The 15,755-nt window shown below is 69.5% G+C and overlaps 10 protein-coding genes across 10 annotated transcripts; 6 read left to right on the top strand and 4 right to left on the bottom strand.

Annotated features, from left to right (window-relative positions):
• Positions 1-138: 138 nt before the first annotated feature.
• Positions 139-2,284, bottom strand: MICPUCDRAFT_63451 (uncharacterized protein; the record flags this gene model as incomplete). Its single annotated transcript, XM_003060935.1, has 2 exons — positions 139-1,782; positions 1,991-2,284. 2 exons carry the CDS (start codon positions 2,282-2,284, stop codon positions 139-141), a joined length of 1,938 nt encoding a protein of 645 aa, XP_003060981.1.
• Positions 2,285-2,495: 211 nt separating this feature from the next.
• On the top strand, positions 2,496-2,843 carry MICPUCDRAFT_60789 (uncharacterized protein; the record flags this gene model as incomplete). The annotated part of the gene is made up of 1 exon (XM_003061203.1): positions 2,496-2,843. One exon carries the CDS (start codon positions 2,496-2,498, stop codon positions 2,841-2,843), a length of 348 nt encoding a protein of 115 aa, XP_003061249.1.
• A 214-nt stretch (positions 2,844-3,057) lies between these two features.
• Positions 3,058-5,311, bottom strand: MICPUCDRAFT_60788 (uncharacterized protein; the record flags this gene model as incomplete). The annotated part of the gene is made up of 2 exons (XM_003060934.1): positions 3,058-3,540; positions 3,725-5,311. The coding sequence occupies 2 exons, from the start codon at positions 5,309-5,311 to the stop codon at positions 3,058-3,060; spliced, it is 2,070 nt and encodes a 689-aa protein (XP_003060980.1).
• Positions 5,312-5,456: 145 nt separating this feature from the next.
• MICPUCDRAFT_60787 (uncharacterized protein) lies at positions 5,457-6,565 on the top strand (the record flags this gene model as incomplete). Its single annotated transcript, XM_003061202.1, has 2 exons — positions 5,457-6,044; positions 6,155-6,565. The coding sequence occupies 2 exons, from the start codon at positions 5,457-5,459 to the stop codon at positions 6,563-6,565; spliced, it is 999 nt and encodes a 332-aa protein (XP_003061248.1).
• Positions 6,566-6,764: 199 nt separating this feature from the next.
• Positions 6,765-8,000, top strand: MICPUCDRAFT_60786 (uncharacterized protein; the record flags this gene model as incomplete). The annotated part of the gene is made up of 2 exons (XM_003061201.1): positions 6,765-6,820; positions 6,960-8,000. The coding sequence occupies 2 exons, from the start codon at positions 6,765-6,767 to the stop codon at positions 7,969-7,971; spliced, it is 1,068 nt and encodes a 355-aa protein (XP_003061247.1). The 3' UTR covers positions 7,972-8,000.
• A 27-nt stretch (positions 8,001-8,027) lies between these two features.
• MICPUCDRAFT_60785 (uncharacterized protein) lies at positions 8,028-10,258 on the bottom strand (the record flags this gene model as incomplete). The annotated part of the gene is made up of 2 exons (XM_003060933.1): positions 8,028-8,183; positions 8,222-10,258. The coding sequence occupies 2 exons, from the start codon at positions 10,256-10,258 to the stop codon at positions 8,028-8,030; spliced, it is 2,193 nt and encodes a 730-aa protein (XP_003060979.1).
• Positions 10,259-10,693: 435 nt separating this feature from the next.
• MICPUCDRAFT_19807 (uncharacterized protein) lies at positions 10,694-11,533 on the top strand (the record flags this gene model as incomplete). The annotated part of the gene is made up of 2 exons (XM_003061200.1): positions 10,694-11,134; positions 11,198-11,533. Coding segments are annotated over 2 exons (777 nt in total), but the record flags the coding sequence as incomplete, so codon positions are not given.
• A 1,089-nt stretch (positions 11,534-12,622) lies between these two features.
• On the bottom strand, positions 12,623-13,354 carry MICPUCDRAFT_60783 (uncharacterized protein; the record flags this gene model as incomplete). Its single annotated transcript, XM_003060932.1, has 1 exon — positions 12,623-13,354. The coding sequence occupies one exon, from the start codon at positions 13,352-13,354 to the stop codon at positions 12,623-12,625; it is 732 nt and encodes a 243-aa protein (XP_003060978.1).
• A 181-nt stretch (positions 13,355-13,535) lies between these two features.
• MICPUCDRAFT_60782 (uncharacterized protein) lies at positions 13,536-14,414 on the top strand (the record flags this gene model as incomplete). Its single annotated transcript, XM_003061199.1, has 1 exon — positions 13,536-14,414. One exon carries the CDS (start codon positions 13,536-13,538, stop codon positions 14,412-14,414), a length of 879 nt encoding a protein of 292 aa, XP_003061245.1.
• Positions 14,415-14,561: 147 nt separating this feature from the next.
• Positions 14,562-15,125, top strand: MICPUCDRAFT_60781 (uncharacterized protein; the record flags this gene model as incomplete). The annotated part of the gene is made up of 1 exon (XM_003061198.1): positions 14,562-15,125. The coding sequence occupies one exon, from the start codon at positions 14,562-14,564 to the stop codon at positions 15,123-15,125; it is 564 nt and encodes a 187-aa protein (XP_003061244.1).
• Between the last annotated feature and the right edge of the window lie 630 nt (positions 15,126-15,755).

The following is a 15,755-nucleotide window of genomic DNA, read 5'->3' as shown; positions in this document are numbered from 1 at the left end:
GGCTCGTCGCGTCGCGTCGCGCGTCGCGTCGGGTGCTGGCAGGGCTACCGGGTGTGATTTTTCCGGGAGACGCGAACCCGCGACGTCGGCGCGTCGCGCGTCGCACGCACTCACGCGATGATGTTTACCTTCACATAATTAAAACTCCGCGCTGCCCGGGTACCGCGGGAACGGAATCGCGTCTCGGATGTTCTCCACCCCCGTGACGTACTGCACCAGGCGTTCGAACCCGAGGCCGAAACCCGCGTGCGGCACGGAGCCGTACCTGCGCAAGTCCAGATACCACCAGTAGCTCTCCTTCTCCAACCCCACCTCCTCGATCCTTCGCTCGAGGACGTCCAGACGCTCTTCGCGCTGGGACCCGCCCATGAGCTCGCCAACCTTCGGCACGAGGACGTCCATCGCGGCGACGGTCTTCCCGTCGTCGTTCTCGCGCATGTAAAACGCCTTGACGCCCTTGGGGTAATCGCGCACGATGACCGGGACGTCCTTGTACACCTCCTCGCAGATGTACCGCTCGTGCTCGGACTGCAGGTCGCTGCCCCACTCCACGGGGAATTCGAACTTCTTCTTCGCGCTGAGGACGTGCTCGACGGCTTCCGTGTACGTGATGCGCGCGAACGGCGTCGTCGCGACGCCGCGTAGGCGCTCCCTCAGGTTGTCCTTGGAGACGTTCTTCTCGAAAAATTCCAAATCCTCGTCGCAGTGCTCGAGCACGTGCGAGATGCAGTGCTTCAAGTACGCCTCCGCGCAGTCCATGTCGTCCTGGAGGTCCGAGAACGCGAGCTCCGGCTCGACCATCCAAAACTCCGCGAGGTGCCTCGAGGTGTTGCTGTTCTCCGCGCGAAACGTCGGCCCGAACGTGTACACGTCGCGCATCGCGCACGCGTAAATCTCCGCGTTGAGCTGCCCGGACACCGTCATGTACGACGGCTTCCCGAAGAAGTCCTTCGCGTAGTCCACGGACCCGTCCTTACGCCGCGGAACCTCGCCGTGGCCGCCGGCCGGCGTCGCGGCGTCGCCGGCCGGCGGGCGCTCGATCGCCTCGACGGCGGCTTTGAGCTCCAGGAGCGTCGCGACGGCGGCGTCGACGTCCTCCTTGGTCGCGTCGCCGTTCTTCTTCTTCTCCTTGAGGTCCTTCACGACCGCGCCCTGCGCGGCGGCGGCAGCCTTCGCGGCGTCGACGTCACCGCCGGCGGCGGGGATCGAACCGGCGGCGGCGGCGGCGTCGGCGCCCTTCGGCCCGTCGATTCCGTTGAGCAGTGTCGTGATTTGGAACTGCTCCCCCGCGCCTTCGCAATCCGACGCGGTGATGATCGGCGTGTTGACGTACTGGAACCCGTGGCTCTGGAAGAACGTGTGCGTCGCGTACGCGAGCTGGTTCCTCACGCGCGTCACCGCGCCGATCGTGTTCGTGCGCGGCCTGAGGTGCGCGATCCCGCGCAAAAATTCCAGCGTGTGGCGCTTCTTTTGCAGCGGAAACGTGGACGCGTCGGCGCCGCCGACGAGCTCCACCGCCGTCGCCTTGACCTCCACCGCCTGCTTCCCCCCGGGGGACTCCACGACGACGCCGTGGACGACGACCGCCGCGCCGGTGGTGATGGCGCCGTCCGCGAGGAGCTCCGCGCCGGTCGCGTCGGCGGTGACGACAGCCTGGATGCCGGACAGCGACGAGCCGTCGTTCACCTCCACGAAGGACAAGTCTTTTTGCGCGCGGACGGTCCTGACCCAGCCGCGGAGTTCGACGGCGTCGCCGATGCGCGAGACGCCGCCGTCGGAGCCCTGACGGAGATGGACGGTGGTTCGAGTTGGGGTCGGGGCCGGACGACGGTGAGCGAGCGACGACGGAGGGGCGGGCGGAGGGGCGGGCGATCGCGGTGCGACGCGATGCGACGCGACGCGACGCGACTCGAATCGCGATGACGGCCTCGGCGCGGGTTCCGTCGCTCGATGGATAGGATCGGGACGCGACGGCGACGCCGGCGCGCACCTTGATGGCGGCGATGCGCTCGTGGCGCTTGAACGCCGCGGCCGCGGACGTCGACGCTTCGTCCTTCGCGGTCGTGGACACCGCGGCGCGCGCGACGACGAACCGACGCGACGAGGAGACGACCCCGGGAGGCGCCGCCCTGCGCCCCGCGCTCGAGCGTCGCGCGAGGACCGTCGTGGTCGTTCCGACGCTCGGCGAGGCGAACGCGACCGGCGCGCCTCGGGAGAGGACGCCGCCGCGCGTCGCGTGCCTTCCCAGGCACGACACGCTCGCGAGTCTAGACACGAGAGTCATATCTGATGACGCGTAGCACCGCGGCGGGCGTGACCTCGCGTCGTGCCGCGCGTTCTGCCCCGCGTCGGCGACGGACGAGGACGATCCGCGGATTCGCCCACGTCACCGAAAGCGCCTTCAGGAGCGTTCACAGCCTCGAGTTCGCGGCGACGCGACGCGTTTTCCGATTCCGTCGCGACGACACTCTCGTTCGCACAGCCGCCCACCCACGATGTCCGCTCTCTCGTTCAGCGCCGCGGTCGCGTCCCGCCCCGTCATCGCGCGCGCGCCGACCAAGGTGGCGCGCGTCACCGGCGTCGTCGCCCTCGGCGGCTTCGGTCCCAACATGCCGAAGGAGGACTACCTGAAAAAGATGGAAGCGAAGAAGAAGCTCATCGCGGAGAACAAGGCGAAGGCGGCGGCGAAGAAGGGCGGCGCGACCGGGGGGTTTTCCTTCGGCGCGAAGAAGGCGGAGGCCAAGGCGGCGGAACCGAAGAAGAGCGGGTTCTCCTTCGGGAAGAAGAAGACCGCGCCCGCGCCGGAGCCGAAGAAGAAGGGTCTGTTCGGGTTCGGGAAGTGATCTGACGTCGTCGACGCGTCCGTCGCTTCGCTTCGAGTTCGTCCTGTCCGTCCGGTCGGGAGGGACGCGGGAGATCGGAGATGGTAGCGTACTACATATTTCATGTCCATCTGGCGTCATCGGACGACGCCGCGCCTCTGCTAATCTACCGCGCCGCGCCGCCGGCGCGCCGCACGCCGCGCGCCCGCGTCCTCCTCCCTCTGTCGCGTCGTCGTCACAACCCCGCCGGTCGTTGCGGCATGAGAAGGTTATAAAACGCCCTCGCGAAGACGTCCTCGCACTTCTTCCACCCGCACCACCGCGGGATGATCGCCGCCGCGTTCTCCCCGCCCACGTAGTGCGGGTCCAGGATCAAGAACGCGCAATCTCCCGTGCGCTCGTTGTAGTCCACGCCGAGGAGCGTGTACGCGAGCTGCCCGCCGCCCATCATGATCGGCGTCCCGACCGCGTCGAAGTGCCGCGCGAGCTCGCGACCTCTCGACGGCAAGTCGAGCCCGTCGCTCACGGTCATGATCTTGCACGACACGCCCAGGTGCTCGTCCAGGACGTACGACAGCTCGATCGCGCCGATCCACTGCGCGCTCCCGACGAAGCTCGACGGCTTATCGCCGATCCTGCACAGCGTGGACTGCATCTCGTGATGCGTCGGCACGGGCGCCGTCGTGTACGCGTTGACGCGAAACCACGAACACAGCGTCTGAGGGGCGTTATATACAAGCGAACGTCGGGGTGGAGTTGAAAGGCGTCAGTTGGAGTTGAAAGGCGTCGAGGACGGGGATTGAAACCGAGGGATGGGCGGAGAGACACGACGGGCAAAGTCCTTAAGGATCGGCGTTCACCACGCCGACGCGGCCGTATGGGGACCAGTGCATAGAACGCACCTGACACGACCGGTACGCGCACCCCCAGCCGCTGTCGTCGAAACCGTCCTGCATGTAGTGGTGGTAGTCGTACCCGCCCTGGACTAAGTGCTGGGTCCCGCCGACGACGTGCGAGGGAGGCAGAGGCACGCGCGCGTCCGCGTGAACGGTGCGCAGCTTGAAGGGCCCTTTCGCGCCGGCGATCGATTCGACGCGGCGGCCCAACGCGTTCGCGACGCGCACGCGCGGTCGGTCGAGCGACAGGCCCAACGCCTCGTGCACCTTCGCGCGCGTCCTCTCCAGGTCCTCGTCCGGATCCGCCGTCGCGCTCGTCCGCAGCGCGTCGCCTTTGGGGAGGGGGTACTCCACGGTGACGTAGTGTTCGAGCCCGGGGGGGAGGAAGTGCAGCGACCGCGGCTCCGTCTCGGAGGCGACGGATCCGACGCCGCGGGAGACGTTCGGCGCGCCGATCGCGTCGGAGAGGCGTTTCATCGCGCGGAGGCGCGTCGCGAGCGACGCGCGGAGCGCCGTGGACGCGAGCGCGCCGTCCGCGCGGGCGCGGGGGACGTACGCGAGCGCGTCGACGCGCGCGAAGTACTCCGCGCGCGGCGTCGCCGCGTCGCCGCCGCCGCCGGAGGCGCGTCCGGAAAACGTCAACGTCGGCGCCGGCGGAGGCGACGCCGACGCCGACGACGCGCCGCCGCGGACGAGCGGCGTGACGTCCGTCGCGACGTCCGAGAGATACGACGCGATCGACGCCGCGTCCGAGTCGCCGCCGAGGCCGAGGACGATCGTCGCCGGAGGTCTCGCGGTCGTCGCGCCGCCGCCGCCGCCGCCTCGACCGCCCTTGCCCTTCTTCCCTTTCTTCCCTCCTCTCCCCCCCCCGCCGCCGCCGGCCCGCGCCGCCGCCACGGCGTCGTCCCCCTCCCCGTCATCCCCCGTCAAGTCGAGCGCGAACACCATCCCGGGGGAGCTCGCCTCTTCCTCCGCGGCGTCGAGCGCGTCGACGCGCGCGCGTCGATCGCCGCCGAATACGGGCACCTTCATCGCGCACCGCAGCGTCGCGTACTCGCGCTCGAGCCAGCCCTCCTCCGCGGTCTCCACGACGACGTCTTCTATCGCCGCGGTCGCGTCGTCCGCCGCGAGGAAGAACGCCACGCCGTCCGCGTCGTCCGTCGTCGCGACGGCGAGGACTAACCCCCTTGGGGCGGGGGAGGATCTCGACGTCGACGTCGACGCGACGAGGAGGTCGCGGTCGAGGGATCGGAGGAGCGCCTCCGCGGCCTCGCGCGCGTCTTCGCCGTCCGCGCACGACGCGTACGCGCCGCATATCTCGAGTCCGCCGGGGAGGAAGGACGCCGGCGCGAACGGCGGCGGCGGCGGCGGCGGCGGCGCGTCGCCGGCCGCGGCGGCGTCCGTCGCGTCGTCGTCGTCGTGGTCGTCGATCGCGCAGATCGATCCCACCACGGCCGCGGCGCGACGCGCGTCGTCCGACGGCGACGACGAGGGCCCCACGAGGAAGCCGCGCGCGGGGGCGTCGCCGCCGCGCCGAGATCGGTGCGCGGCGAGGCGCGCGGGCACGTTCGACGTCACGAGGACCGACGCCATGGTGCCGCCGCTTCTGTTGTGGCGCGCGAGGAGACCGACGACGATTGCAACTTTTCGCTTCGAACGGCACGAGAGTTCATTCATCACAGGACGACGCGGGCGCGAGCTCGAGGCCGAGGTCACTGCGAAGGGCGCGCTCGACGAGATGGCATCACCGCTCGCGCGCATCGCGCCTCGCGTCGCCGCGCTCGGCTCGGCCGCGCGTCGTCGCGACGCGAGGGAACGCCGCGGCGCGGTCGCGGGCGCGCGCGCGAGGGCGCTTCCCGCCGCGTATTGGATAACACGGTCGCCCGCTCTCCGAAGAAGACGCGCGACGGGAGGCGCGGTCGCGCACGCGGGGCGCGACCACGTCGCCGCGGCGTCGGCGACGCCGCCGCCGTCGAGCGTCGCGAGGCGTCATCGCGTCGACGAGGAGGCGGACGCGCTCGCCGCCGCGACCGACGGCGACGACGACGGCGCCGGCGCCGGCGTCGGCGGCGTGATGTCGATGTCGATACTCGCCGCGGTCGCGTACAACGCGCTCACGGGCCTCACCGCGATGGCGTACGAGGGGTACGACGGCATCGGCGTCCCGGACGACGAGGCGACGCCGCTGCAGAACGCGTTCGGGTTCGCGTTCACGATCTTCTGCGCGTGGTACTTCGTGAGGGTCGTGAAGAAGCGAGGGAACAGGGCGAAGGAATTCCGCGTCGCGAACGCGTTGCCGGTGCGCGTCCGCGCCGGTCGTCCGTCCGTCCGTCAATTAACCTTAAACCTACCCCCCTGACCTGACCCCTTGACCCCATCCATCGCGCCCCTAACCCCACCCCCACCCCTAAACCCTAAACCCCTCCGTCATCGCAGAAAGAAGAGCGCGAGCGGAGAGACGCGGAGCAGCTCGCCAAGTCGAAAAAACTCAGCGCGAAGGACGCGTTCGTCGGCGGCGTCACCGGACTCGCCATCTCGTTCGCGCTCTATCAGTTCGCGGTCGTCATCGGCGAGTCGTTCGAAGGCCGATTGATGCCGGAGTCCTATCAAGCGCGGCAGATCACGATCACGGTGCGGACGATCGTGAACGGGCTGGCGTACCTGGCGACCTTCGTCTACGCGGCGAACGGCACCGGGCTGGTGCTGCTCGCGGCGAGGAAGGCGTTGGATTCGCTCACGGGCGCGGATCTGATCGACGCGCAGGCGGCGGAGTGGGCGGAGCGGGTGGAGCGCGGGGGGGGCGAGGGGGAGGGTGAGCGCGAGGGGAAGGAGGAGGAGCGACCGTAGCGTGCGTACGTAGTCCAGGCTGTCGCGACCGCGTCCGTCGGCGCTCTCTGTTACAGCTGGCCCTAATATTCTGCCAGCGACTCTGCTTGCACGCGCTCGCGCCAGTCAAGTCCGGAGTGCCGTTTGGCCAGATTTTCCGAGCCAACAACGATCAGAAGACGACGCGCCTTGCGCCGCGCGTAGGTCTCCGCTCGACGCGATGTCGACGACGAAGGAGTTGGACGCGAAGATCAAGGCGGTGCACGCGAAGATAGAGTGCGTCCTCGGCCTCGCGATCGCTCCGCGCGCGCGCGCGTCCTCGAGCCGCGTTTAAAAAACACGATGAAGTATGCGCCGCGGCGTGCGCCCTCTCCGCTGACACGCGCCGTCTCGTTTCCTCCTCCTCCCACCCCAGGTCCGGTCTCAAGGATGACGCGAAGATCTCCGGCGACCCCGCGGACGCGACCGCGCACCTGAAAGCCGTCACGAAGAAGATGGCCGAGAGCAAGGTCCTCATCAAGGAGTACGAGCGCGTCGCGAAGGAGGACCCGAGCGCAGACTTGGACGCCATCGCGGACCGAAAGCGCGACTTCGTGAAGGAGCTGAACCGGTACGTGAACCAGAAGAAGTCGCTCCAGGCGGACATCGCCGCGAAGGCGGCGATGGCGGACGATAAAGCGCCGGAAGCCGCGGCCGCGGGTTTCGCCGCCGCCGCGGCCGCGAAGGCGGCGTCGAGCGGGAAGGACGCGGGCTCGGGCGAAAAAGGCGGAGTAGGAAAGAGGGAAGAGCCCGCGAGCGAGATCTCGCCCGCGGAGGACGCCGCGCTCCCGCCGATGCCGCCGCCGCCGCCGACGACGTCGAAGAAGAAGAAGAGAGGCGAGGTGGTCGAACCCACGGACGTGGAGCTGCAAACGATGGAGATGGCGCAGGTGGTGGACTACGGACGGAGTAAGATGCGCGAGACGGAGGAGAGCGTCGCGCGGTCGCGGAAACAAGTCGCGCAGACGATCGAGTTGGGGACGCTCACCGCGGCGTCGCTCTCGAAGCAGACGGCGCAGATGGAGAAGGTCGTGGACGACTTGGACGAGATTCACTTCTCGCTGAAGAAGTCCATGAAGGTGATAAAGTCGCTGACGAAAGCCTTGGCCACGGACAAGTGCATCATGACGTTGATGTTCATAATGACGTGCGGGATCGTCGCGGTGATCATCGTCAACGTGACGGGGATCACCGACGACGACGACGCGCCGCCGCCGTCCCCGGAGCCGCCCGCGCGACGGCGGCTGCTGGTCGCCGCGCCGCCGAGTTTGCACGCGGCCGGGGGTGGGGCGTGGGAGAGGTGGGGCGGCGAGGAAGGCGACGGCGACGGCGGGTGGTTCGGGAAGGCGTATCGCGACGCCGCCGCGGCGAGGGACGCGCGGTTATGATCGTGAAGACGTCACCAGAGAATTCGTTCGCTCATCGCTACGCCGCTTTCGGGCGTTTACGCTCGGGGGCGTCCGACCCCGACCCCGATCCCTCGTCGTCTTCGTCCGCCGCGGGCTCGATCTCCCCGTCTTCGGGCGCGGGCGGCGGCGGCGGCGGCGCGTCCTCCTCCGCCTCCTCCTCCGCGGCGGCGATCTCTTCCGACGTCGGCGTCCTCTCGATCGGGGGAAGAAAAAGTTCTCCGTACGCGACGTGATCTCCGTCACGTAACGTGATCTCCGTGATCTCCGTGACGTGATCTCCGTCGTCGTCGGACTCGGACTCGGACTCGGACTCGGACTCGGACTCGCCGCTCGCGCCCCGCCCGAAAAAATCGTCCAAATCCTCGTCCGACGCGTCGTCGTCCCTCGTCGGCATCGTCGCCGTGTGCACCCCCTCCCCCGGCTCCCACACGCGCATCTCGTCGTCGATCCCGCTCGTGACGATCGTCGGCAGATGCGGATGCGGGCACACGTTGTTCACGACCTGCCCGTCCGCCTGGAGCCTTCGAACGAGCTCGCACGTGTCTTTCCTCCAGATGAACAGTCCGCCGCAGTCGCCCCCCGTGGAGACGTACGCGTCGTCGCACAGAAACGCGACGCCCTTCAAAAACGTCTTGACGTTTTTGTGCCCGACGTATCGCCGCACCGCGGGGTCGTGGAACAGCAGCGGGTCCTCCGGGAACAGACCCCACCCGCCGTCGTCGCCGCCGCCGAACTCCGGAGACGCGATTCGAGACCGAGGCAGCGAGATGCTCCGTCGCTCCGCGTCGGCGCGCGCCGTCGCGGGCGCGGCCGCGCCGCCGCCGTCCTCCTCGTCCTCGGAGGATCCGTCCCCTTCCCCGCCCTCGCCGCGCCGCTCGCGCGCGTCATCGTCGTCGTCGTCGAGCGGCGCGTCTCCGTCGGGACGACGACCGCTCGCGACGGCCCCCGCCGCGGTCCTCGGCTCCGGGCTCCGGCTCGCGCTCCGGCTCCCCGCCTCTCGCGGCGACGCGTACCCAAACTCCGGGGACGTCTCGCGACGTCGTCCTCCGCCGCCGTCCGTCCCCGGCGTCGGCGACCGCGACGTCGTCGTCGTCGTCGTCGTCGTCGTCGCTCCGGCGAACGCGCGCCACCCGCGCTCGTCCATCTCCCGCGCGTCGAGGTCGAGGTCGAGGTCGAGTCCGAGTCCATCTCCCGCGCCGCCGCCGCCGAACGCCGTCGCTCCGCGGCTCCACCCGTCGTCCGCGCGACTTCTCTCGAGCGCGCGTTGATTCAACACGTACAGGTGCTCGCCGCGGTACGTCACCGCGAGCTCGCCGTCTCTCCCGTACGCGAGCCCGCTGACGCCGTCGAACCGCAGCGACCGCGCGTTGAACCCGTGCCGCGCGGACGGCGCGTACTTCGCGACGACGGGGATCGTCCCGTCGCCGGCGAGGTTTTCGCGCGCGCGCGGCGACCGCCCGCGTCGCCGCCGCCGAGACGCGCCGCCGGCTCCGTCCGCGCCTCCCCCACTCTCGACGTGCCGGACGTCGAATATCCGCACGTACGGGTCGTCGCACCCGAGCGCGAACAGCGCGGGCGCGGACGGGTCGAACGCGATGTCGGACAGCGACCCCTGGACGCTCAGGTCGACGATCGTCTCGTGCGCGCCGCCGCCGCCGGAGCGATTCGTCGGCGCTCGGAGGTCGAACCGCCGCACGCGGCCGTCTTGATGCGTCGTCAGGAAGACGTCCGGGTGGTGCGGGACGAACCGGACCTTCATGCCCATCCCCGCGCGCTCGAGATCATCGCCGTGGAAGACGGATCGCGCCGCCGGGTTATCCGGGGCCGCGCGATCGAAGTATCGCCGGTCGCCGCGACGCGGCGGCGGCGTCCGCGGCGTCGACGCGAATCCGCGCTCGAGGTCGATGAGGCGCACGTCGCCGTCGCCGGACGTCGTCACGCACTTGCTCGCGTTGGACCCCGGGACGAACTCCGCGCTGAAGATGTTGTGCGTGTGCCCGGTGTGCACGCTCCCGACGAGCGGGAACCCCGCGCCGACGCCCCACACGCACACGCGGAGGTCGTCCGAGCCGGAGACGAGGCGCGTCGCGCGCTCGTCGAACGCGACGGCGTTGACGCATCCGACGTGCGCGGCGAGCGTCTGCGTGAGTCGGAGGCCTCGGATGAACTCGGGGTGGCGCAGCGACGGTCGACGGCGGTGCGCGGGGTCCCACTGCCGCCGCATGACGTCGAGGAACGTCGACGAGCGGTCGCGCGGGCGCGCCATCCCGGGCGAGGGGTCGACGCCGCGCGCGGTCGGTCCTCTTCGCCGATGACGACGACTTTTCGTCGTTGTGAAATCAATCAATCCCTACGCCCCGCGACCTTCGTCTCTCTCTTCCGCGAGGTCGGGTTCGAGGCCGCCGCGTCTCGCGCGAGATCGCGGCCGCGCGCGCGACGCGCTCTCGGGGGTGCGACGCCGTCCCCCGGACGCTCCTCGCGCGCTGGTCTTTGCGACGGCGGGGCTCGGGTCGTCCGAGGTTCCTCTCGGAAATTCCCGTCATCGTCGTCAGCGCGCCCCGCCCCGGGGCTGATGAGATCTCGCGGTCACAGCAGGTCGGCGTCTGCTCCCCGCGAGAAGGCACCGCGCCGTCGCGTCGCGCGCGTCTCACGTCCCTCCGCGCCGCGCGCGACGTAGGTCGCGATGTCGCCGCTCTCGCGCATGTTCGCGTCGTCTTCGCGGCGTCTCGCCTCCGCGCTCTCGCCGCGACGCGCCGCGACGACGCGGACGCCGCCGGGCGCGCGTCGATTCCTCGCGCGCCTCCTCGCGTCGTCGTCGTCGTCGTCGTCGAGCGACGCGCGCGTCGACGTCGACGCGTTCCTCGAGGAGTTCACGAACCACGAGCGCGCGGGCGTCCCCAAGGGCGCCGCCGCCGCCGCGGACGCGGGCGCGGGCGCGGGCGACGCCGCGTTCGACCTCGGTCGCGTGCGAAGGCTCCTCGCGACGCTCGGGGACCCGCAGCGCGCGTGCCCCGTGATCCACGTCGCGGGGACGAAAGGGAAGGGCTCCACGGTCGCCGCGATCGCGGCCGTGCTTCGCGCGGCGGGGATAAACACCGGGACGTACAAGAGCCCGCACGTGCACGCCTTCAGCGAGCGAATCGTCTGCGGGAACGGCGACGACGTGCACGGCGTTCCGGGGGAGGAGGAGGAGGAGGAGGAGGAGAAGGACGGAGGCGGCGGAGGCAGCATCACGATCGACGCCGCAACCGCGTCGGCGATTCGCGCGGCGAGGGACGCCGAGCGCGGCGCGCTGACGCACTTCGAGGCGCTCACCGCGATCGCGCTGAAGCACTTCGCGGACCGCGGCGCCGACTGCGCCGTCGTGGAGGTGGGCCTCGGCGGCGCGTCGGACGCGACGAACGTGTTCGCGTCGGACGATCTCGCGGCGGCGGCGATCGTCGCCGTCGGCGGCGACCACGTCGAAGCGCTCGGCGGGTCCGCGCGGAGCATCGTGGACGCGAAGTGCGGGATCGTCAAGGCGGGGCGGCCGGTCTTCATCGCGAAGCAGCCGGGGGGCGGCGGCGTGGGCGGGGAGGAGATGGACGCGATGCTTCGTGAGCGCGTGGAGGAGGCGGGGGGCGATCTCGTCTCCGAAGACGTCTCAGGGAGCGCCGGCGGCGTTCGCGTCTCCGTCGCGTTCAAGCGCGTCGTCGAGCGCGAGAAAGCGCGGAGGTTCGAACAGATCGTGGACGTCACGATTCACAGCGCCGCGCGCTCGGCGAGGACGCTGAAGGACGTCGCGCTGGGGACCGTGGGGCCGCATCAGCGCGATAACCTCGTCGTCGCGACGCGGGTGTTGGAATTTCTCAGACTCGGCGGCGGCGGCGTCGCGCGACGTCTGCGACGGGGGGCGCTCGCGCCGACGCCGTGGGGCGCGATCACGGACGACGCGCTCAGGCTCGGGCTCTCGCGCTGGCGCTCGCCGGGTTGCTTCGAGATGATCACGCCGTCGCCGCCGAAAGGCGCGAAAACGTGCATAGCGGACGACGAAGAGGGCGCGTTTTACGAAGACTTGCCGAATCCGCCCGTCGTCGCGGACGGCGCGCACACGCCGGAGTCGGCGGCGGCGTTGTTCGCGACCGTCGAGGAGGCGTTCCCGGGGAAAGCGATCGTCGCCGTCGTCGCGATGGCGGACGATAAAGATCACGAGGGTTTCTTTCAGGAGATCGTGCGCGTCGTCGACCAGACGAAGCTGCGGGCCGTGTTCTTATCGTCCGTGCCCATCGCCGGCGGCGGCGCGCGCGCGACGGCGACGGCGACGCTGCGAGCGGCGTGGGAAAAAAACATTCGCCCGGACGTCGCCGCGATCGCCGAGAGAGGGGTTTTGAGCGAAGCCATGGACGCCGCGAGCGATCTCGCGCGCGAGTGCGACGCCGTCGTCGTCGTCACCGGGTCGCTGAACGTCGTCGCGAGAGCGCGACGGTGGGGCGACGCGAGACGGTGACCGACGGACGACGGACAGACGGACGCGTTTTATTTATTATTTTTTTTCGACGGTTTTTAGACTGATGAGATTCGTCGAGGTGTTCGAGTCGTGTTAATATGATAGACTACTAGATCCTCCACCCACCACCGCGCGCGTCGTGACTCACCCTCCGCCGACAGTCTTCTTGAACGCGTCCCTGGACTCGATCGCGGCCATGTACTTGGACAAGTTCGGGAACTTCGAGATGTCCATCCGGAAGAACAGCTGCCCGTATTTGACGTACGCCCCGACGGCGACGTCCGCGACGGACAGCTCGTCCCCGAGCAGCCAGTCGCTCCGCCCGAGGATGTCCTCCACCGGACCGAACAGCCCCTGCATGTCGCACTTCCCGCGGCTCGTCTCCAGCGCGGGCCACATCGTCGCGTTCGCCCAGATGACCCACGCGGCGGCGGCGCCTCGCGCCTCGGGCGTCGGCAGCGAGCCCGCGAGGTCGGCGACGTACAGCATGATGGCCCCGGACTCGAAGATGCCGGTGCCGTCCTCCGCCTTGCACCCCGGGATCTTCCCGAACGGGTGCACGGCTCTGTACTCCGGCGACGCCATGACCGCTCGGTTCAGCGTCACGGACTTGATCGGGACGTCGAGCTCGAGCGCGAGCCACTCGACGATCTGCGTCCGACTCCCGGGGCTGCCGTAGACGCTCGGCACCGACGGCGCGGCCGCGCGGACGGGCGTCGACGTCGCGGCTCGGCGCGACGACGCGCGGCGAGCGGCGCGCGAGCCTCCGAGGAGGAGGAGGCGCGCGGGGGAAGCGCGAAGCCGGGAAGCTGCGGTCGTCGCGTGCATCGTGCGCGTCGTCGTCCCGAAGACTTCGAGACGTGCGCACCACGTCATCGCACTCATCCATCGACGCGTTTACGTTTCGTATCCTCTCGCTGCTGCTCGAAACCACCTTTAGGGTAGTAAGGGTTCAGGGTTACTCCGAGCGAGTAGGGTTCCTCGGCCGTTCTGTTTGCCGCGTCGTAACACCCGTTCGCGCGCGGGACCGCGGGCATCGTTCGGAGGAGTCGCCGTCATGAAACTCCCGCGCTTGGACGAGAACACGCCGCTGGCGCCGCAGGAGGCTTCGCCGTCGACGTCGCGATCGATCGCCCGCGCGGCGACGCGCGTCGTCGCCGCGATCGCGGTGCTCGCCGCGTTCGCGGCCGCGGTCGTCTCGACTCGAGGGGGCGATTTCGATTTCAACCTCGCGGGCGCGCTCCCGTCCTTGGGCGCTCAGGGCGCGAGCCCTCCGCGGTTCTTGACGAAGCGCCATCTTCGCCACGCGATCGAGCACTGCATGAAACTCGGCGATCTGAGCCACAAGTGCAAGTCGATGCGCGACTGGGACGTGTCTTTCATCACGGACATGAGCGGCGTCTTCGCGGGCTTCGCCGACTACAACCCCGACGTCTCCAACTGGAACACCGCGCAGGTGACGTCCACGGCCGGGATGTTCAGCGGCGCGAGCGGGTTCGACGGAGACTTGGGCGCGTGGGACATGCGCGGCGTCGTGGACATGAGCGGGATGTTCCGCGGCGCGACCGCGTTCACGGGGAGAGGGTTGGAACGTTGGGACGTCGGCGGGGTGAAGGACGCGACGATGACGTTCCGCGGCGCGAAGTCGTTCGTCGCGGACATCTCCCAGTGGAACGTCGCGAACGTCGTGCACATGGACGGCATGTTCGAGCAAGCGACCGCGTTCGACGTGGACTTGAACCCCCCGATGAGCATGTGGGACGCGTGCAAGGCGACGCGCGAGAAGATGTTTGAGGGCGCGACGAAGATGGAGGCGGACGCGTCGAAACAGCCGAGGGAGAGTCAGCCGGGGTGCGGCGTATCGCCGCCGCCGCCGCCGCCGCCGCCGCCGACCGAGGGCGATCAGGATGAAGATGAAGATCAAGAGGATCGATGAGGATCAAGATGAGGGTGCTTCGCGAACGCCGCCGCCGCTCGGACGCGTGTGAACGAAAACGTACAGTAGTGAAACCTCCAGCGCGGTCTCTTCGGCTTCGCGTCTCGCGCCATCTCAATCATTCGTCCCCGCGCCTCGCCGAACACGATGTCCGCCCCGAACGCCTTCGCCGCCCCCCCCGCGGTCGTCCTGTCCGCGGAGCAAGCGAAGGACGCGCTGCAGCAGACGATGGAGATCCTGAAGAAACCGGAGAACATCGCGAAGATGGACGTGCGTGCGCGGTGGACCCGTCCCTCCGATCGATCGTCGATCGTCGTCCGTCGAAAAGCGTCGAACGCGTCCGAAGCGATCGCGCGTAGCGCGCGATCGCGCCGTCCTCGCCGCTTCCTTCGCCTGACGATTCCCTCCTCGCCCCTCCGGACGTGTTGTGTTTTGTTTTCACAGGCCGCGAAGGCGGCGATGGCGGCGCAGCCGGACAACATCATGATGCTCATGATGCTCGTCCTCCCCGTCGCGACCGAGGTGTGCGCCCCGGTGTTCACGAAGTTTGGGTTCCCGAACGATCAAGGAGGTCTCATGGCGTACATGAAGGCGGTCATGGCGCACAAGGACGACGCGGAGATCGCGGCGTTAGGGAAGGAGATGCGCGCGACGTTCGTCCCGGAGGCGCTCGCGGCGACGGTGAACATGATGCTGTCGGGCGGGATGTGATGACCGCGATGGTGGAGACTCGAGGAAGGCGAACGGTTTTTCTTCAACCGCGACGCGACGCGACGCTTAGCACCAACCATTCTTATACGCACGCGAGACACATCAGACGACGACGACGACGACGACTACGATGTTACGATGGGCATTACAAGACGGCGCGCCGGACGGACGCGACGTCACCTCCCCGGCGCGCGGCCCACCGCCCGCGCCGGCGCCACCGACGGCGTCCGCGCGCCCCCCGCGCCCGCGCCGACGCCCGCGCTCACCCCCGCGCTCACCCCCGCGCCACCAGCGCCGTTCGACGCGCCCGAGGACGACGCCGAGGCTGGGATGCTAAACACCGCGTCCTCGCCGCCGAGCTCGCAGACCGAGACCGACTCCTCCGGGACGCACCCTGGCTCGCAGACCGTAGCGGCCGCGACGGTGACCGACCACATGTCGACGGCGCGCGCGAACGCGATGCCCGTCTTTCTATTCTCCGCCACCTCGTTCTCGAACACCTCGAGCTCCCTGCTCGACGGCGACCCGGTGCTCCCGGCGTCTCTGAACGCGCCCCAGCACTCCTTCACCCCCGCGTCTCTGAACGCGCGATCGAAATCCGTCCCGGAGGAGTCGGTCTGCGAGCTCGGC

This window comes from Micromonas pusilla (assembly GCF_000151265.4).
Source record: "Micromonas pusilla CCMP1545 genomic scaffold MICPUCscaffold_9, whole genome shotgun sequence".
Classification (NCBI taxonomy): Eukaryota; Viridiplantae; Chlorophyta; class Mamiellophyceae; order Mamiellales; family Mamiellaceae; genus Micromonas; species Micromonas pusilla.
Note: the sequence above shows the minus strand (reverse complement) of the source record. Positions and strands in the feature narration are given on the sequence as shown.